The 5053-nt window shown below is 34.8% G+C and overlaps 1 protein-coding gene across 1 annotated transcript; it reads left to right on the top strand.

The window, feature by feature from the left end:
- Positions 1–266: 266 nt before the first annotated feature.
- LOC104232541 (zinc finger protein GAI-ASSOCIATED FACTOR 1-like) lies at positions 267–4365 on the top strand. Its single transcript, XM_009785768.2, has 3 exons — positions 267–732; positions 2176–2578; positions 3405–4365. Exons 1-3 carry the CDS (start codon positions 573–575, stop codon positions 4171–4173), a joined length of 1332 nt encoding a protein of 443 aa, XP_009784070.1. The 5' UTR covers positions 267–572; the 3' UTR covers positions 4174–4365.
- The last annotated feature ends 688 nt before the right edge of the window (positions 4366–5053 follow it).

Below are 5053 nucleotides of genomic sequence, written 5' to 3'. Positions count from 1 at the left end.
TATAATACTTATCAATGTTCTATCTGAATTCAACGATTCTAACCACTTATCTTTGTTTAGAAGTCACAATCAAATTATGAATAGAACTAAATAGTTAACTATTATTAGAAGAGTTAATAAAATAAACTTGGCCAAGAAAGCAAAACAATTCCATTATTGTACATCATATATACAAGAAAACCAAATTACAAAACTAGCTAGTTTCTTGTTTCCATCTTGTGACAGCAAGAAACTCCAAACCCTCCCCCCACCCCCACCCCCACCCCCACCCCAAAACTCTCTCTCCTCCCTATCTTTCTATCTCTTTCTTTAATTACCAGAAATCAAGGAGAATTCTCTGGTTCTTGTCGTTCTCTCCAAAACAGCGTTCTAAATCCTAAGTTTTGTTAGTTTCCAATTACCTCAACATATATAAAAGCAAAGAGCCAAAGAACAAAAAGAAGTCCAAATAGAGGCTCATTGATCAAACAGAAGCTTGCTGAACAAACTGGAAAAAGTTGTTTTCTTGAAAAGATCAAGACAAATATAAAGGGTTCCACGCCCAAAAAGATCTCTTTTTCAGATTTTTTTCAATGTCAAACATCTCTTCTGGGAATAGTAGTACTGCAGGTGCAGAAGAAGAATATGAAGAGCAAGATCAGCAGCAAACTTCTAACGTACTTTTGCCTTCTAGTGTTCATCAAGAGCAAGATCTTCCTAATAAGAAGAGAAGGAAATTACCTGGAAATCCTGGTAATTTTTATTGCCAGCTCATTTTTTCACCTTGTGCTGTAGTTTTAGTATGTTTTTCTCTTCTTCTTCGATAGTGGTTTTTAAGTTTTAAATTAATTTGTTTCTGATGATGGTTTGATCTAATAGCTTTTCAGATTGGTTCTGTGCTACAAAGTAGCTACTATAGTTTATTGTGTGGCTCAAGTGTAATTTTTAGATTAAAACGGGTAATTAATCAGCTCAAATTATATGGGGTTGGAGTTGAACTTATAGATTAAAACAAGTTAATTAGAGTAGGTTTGATAACTTCAATATGGCCGGGCAATAAGAAGATTCGATTTGTTTGACGACAAACATTCATGCATAATGGATTTTACCAATAATTTTCTTTTGTTTTCTTTCTTTTAATAGTTATTTGTTTAAATATAAAAATGGGAGTTAGGGAAATTGGGAAGTGATAAGTATATAGGTAGTTGAAGGGTTCAATACGTCAATTATTGGTTGGGGGAATTCAATAATTGGAGTAAACTGTTGCATGCTGCCTTGGACTGGCATAATCATATAGTAGTATACAATTCTCCTTTTCTTTTTGTTTTTAACTGTTTGAAAGGAACTCTATATATATATTTCCTGTGCATGCATGGATTGTCATGTCTGCATCTTCTCTCTCTGTTTCCTTTTCCTTAAAACGTATTTGAAAGTTTCTAAAAGATGGAGAAAGGTTGCTTTATAATAAAATAATAAATTATTTATCAGGATAATGATATTGTATATTAAGATGAATGTACAATCTTTTATCAGTAGGTAATAAATACTACATGGAGTGCCTAGTCATCCTAAAAAAAGAACTACTTCGTTTGTAATAATCAATGGCGATTAGACTGACCTCATAGTTTATACCGCATGGATCGGACTTTAATTAATTTCTTAACACGGACCTTATCATATATCGTTCACTTGCTCCATTTAACAATTAAATAATATTTGGGAAACTATACAATATGGACGCTCTAAAAAAATATATTTTTTGTATATTAATATATAATATACTATTCCCTCGGGATGGCCCAGTTGGTTTGGAGAGCAGTTATCTATACAGATGACCTGGGATCAATCCCTTCTCAATGCCTTATGGGTCGAGCCTGTCGCACAGGGCTTGCTACTGCGGTTTACGTCCCTTGTGTGGTTTGCAGGCTATTACATAGTGAGGGATTTACCCAGTGCACACAGAGTTCTCACCACAGAGTGCTCACCCGAAAGACAGAGGCTGTAGCGGCTATGAGTTTTCATGGGATTGCCAAAAAAAAAACTCATAATATACATATTTTTGCATATTTGGCCAACAAATGTAATTAATTTATTATCGAGCGGCCAAATATATAATTTACCCAATAATATTACTGTATAAAATCTTTAGTGCATATATTGAAGTGATCAAACTCAAAGTTTGTTTGGTATATGCAGATCCTAGTGCTGAAGTTATTGCCTTATCACCAAAGACCCTAATGGCAACAAACCGGTTCATATGTGAAGTCTGTAACAAAGGCTTCCAAAGGGAACAAAACCTTCAACTACACAGGAGAGGACACAATCTACCGTGGAAGCTAAAACAAAAAACAAGCAGTGATGAGATAAGGAAACGGCGAGTGTATATTTGCCCAGAACCAACGTGTATCCACCATAATCCTGCTCGTGCTCTTGGAGATCTGACGGGGATTAAGAAACATTATTCGCGTAAACATGGTGAAAAGAAATGGAAATGTGACAGGTGCTCTAAAAAGTATGCAGTGCAATCTGACTGGAAAGCCCATTCCAAAACGTGTGGGACTAAAGAGTACAAATGTGACTGTGGTACCATCTTCTCCAGGTTAATTGTTTTTTCTTTTCGGACTAGGTTATTAAAACATGACAATCTCATCTAAAATCTTTAAACTTTTAGAAACCGTATATGTTTAATTTTTAGTTGTATTTTCCACATGCATTCTCACATGTGGGACTGCGATTTAAGAGACGGTGAAAATTCTTTCGTACTTATAATGGGTGACAGTAATAAGACTAGAACTTAAAATTTTTGCTTGTTCGATACCAAATTAAAATAGGTGATCATCTGAGATAAAATTTTGAAACTATTGAAAAATATATGCAGCTAATATTTCAGTTTTAGCATCTAGAAAAAAGATGGACCTTTACTATCCACCTTACTTTCTAATGTCATTCGACACTTCATTAGGTACAGTACTTTTTTTAATATTATAGTACGGCATATAGTAATTGTACTTGCCAGTACAAACTTTTTCAGCCTCCAAAATGACCAATACCATTTGGAACCAAGGACATGAGAATTAATTTTAATTTGATGTTTGTTTGACTTCAACAGATTTAAAACCTGTCATAAACAACTAGATCTGTAACAATAGTTATTAAACAACTGATTCAGGACTGCAATCAGAAGATAAAAACAATAGAATGAATAAGTTTCATAGGTTAGTACTCATTTTCTTTGGCCATCATTACTGCAAGAAATTGATTTCTGAATGTTAGTTTGGCCACACTATAATTTAGGGCCGGCCGGCCGTCCAAAACTAAACATATTTAGTTATTACCATCACTCTCATGCACATTTTTTTAGTTCCTTTGGTCATTGCATGAGATTGACTTAATTAATGGCCTATTTTATTATCTTACGCATGCAGGAGGGATAGCTTTATTACTCACAGAGCCTTTTGTGATGCCTTGACTGAAGAAAACAACAAAGTAAACCAAAGTTTAGCTTCAACCACAGGACCTAGCCATACTCCAGTCTCTGAAGTCATGCCCACTAGCATGTTGAACTTATCAGAAATCAGAAATCCAAACATGAAAATTCCTTTGAAACCTTCACCTCGTGAACTCAATATTCAAACACCTACAGGACCCTTATTAAACATGGCAGGAAGCATGTTTACTAGTCCAAGAAATTTATCTTCTTCCTCTTTTTCTGGTTTTCAGTTAAGCACAAATTCGTCGAATATGTCATCATCAGCAACAGCTTTATTACAACAAGCAGCTCAAATGGGAGCAACTGTGAGCAGTAGCATGAACTCTCCAATAATGGTACAAAAAGGGTACCCTTCTCTGTTTCAAAGTGATCATAATCAAACACAAATAGGGAGCTCTGTGCATGGATTTTTTGGGTCTATGTTACAAAATGGAACTCAAGAAACGTTGATTTCAGAATTATTGAACTCGAATAGTACTGCTGGTGATAATCAGAAGACTTCAAGAATGCAAAATGAAGGGTGGTATAATGGTTTATTTAATGAAACAAAGATTAATGGAGAGAGTGGGAATGATAGCTTGACACTAGACTTTCTTGGGATAGGGGGAATGAGACAAAGGAATTCCCATGAAATGCATCAGCAGCAGCAGCAAGAAATGAGCTTCGAACAGCAAAAAGAAATGAGCTCCATGTGGGATGATTGAGAGAATTCCCAAAAGATGGAAATTAATTAGCACCAATTTGATTAAGTAATTCTCTACTATTGTAAAGTCAAATTAGATAGTTTGATTAAGTGCTATATTAATTGTATTTAGAAAGTATGCGTCGGTGTACATTTTGGTCTTAAGCGAAAAAGAAAAGAAATAATGTTAAGGGCTTTAAGCAGGGTTGAAGTAGAGGGTTCATTGAAATATTCTCATTTATACCAAAACTTAAGAGTTAATAACCTCAAACCCATCTAAATTATATAATCTTTGTTAGTTTCCTATCTAAACTATCGAATGTCCTCGAAAACCTCCTGAGCTATATCCCCCTTCATAATAACCCCCTCTCCCCCCGTCTCATTCTTACTAGTGCGTATGATATACACTCTAAATAACTTTTAAAACCTGCCATGCGGCAACCCACGTGGATAATTAATAATGTTAATCTTAAAAACATGCTTAATTAGTATATATTAATCTAATTACGTGGAAAAATAACAAAGGGGATTTTGTTACCCAAGTCCGTCATTTACTTCTCCCAAAGTATGATGGTCTCTTTGCTCACATCGGAAAAATTCTCTCATCTCCGATGAGAGACACCTTCTCTAAGTGACGATTCTCTCCATTAATCAAGGTTTCTATCATCAATTTCTCTGTCTATTGTTGCTGTTATTCGAAATTGGGATTAAATATAGGGTTTTGCTGGTGAATGGGCGTAAAGAATTAGGGTATAAGGTACTAAAGATTATGAAGATTGTTTGAAGGAAATACCTTAGTTGTTCAAGAAGATAGCTTCAATACATGTCCTATTCTTTATTCCCTATTACAAATAGTTGAAAGGGAGTCCCTTCTTTCAATTAAATTTGGGTAAGAATGAATG

Source organism: Nicotiana sylvestris, chromosome 1 (assembly GCF_000393655.2).
Source record: "Nicotiana sylvestris chromosome 1, ASM39365v2, whole genome shotgun sequence".
Lineage (NCBI taxonomy): Eukaryota > Viridiplantae > Streptophyta > Magnoliopsida > Solanales > Solanaceae > Nicotiana > Nicotiana sylvestris.
This window is presented reverse-complemented; position numbering and strand designations above follow the sequence as displayed.

Coding starts and splice junctions, on each gene's coding strand:
- LOC104232541 (XM_009785768.2), top strand. CDS start 573: ATGTCAAACATCTCTTCTGGGAATAGTAGTACTGCAGGTGCAGAAGAA. Junction 733..2,175: donor GAAATTACCTGGAAATCCTG/GTAATTTTTATT, acceptor TGGTATATGCAG/ATCCTAGTGCTGAAGTTATT. Junction 2,579..3,404: donor TGTGGTACCATCTTCTCCAG/GTTAATTGTTTT, acceptor TTACGCATGCAG/GAGGGATAGCTTTATTACTC.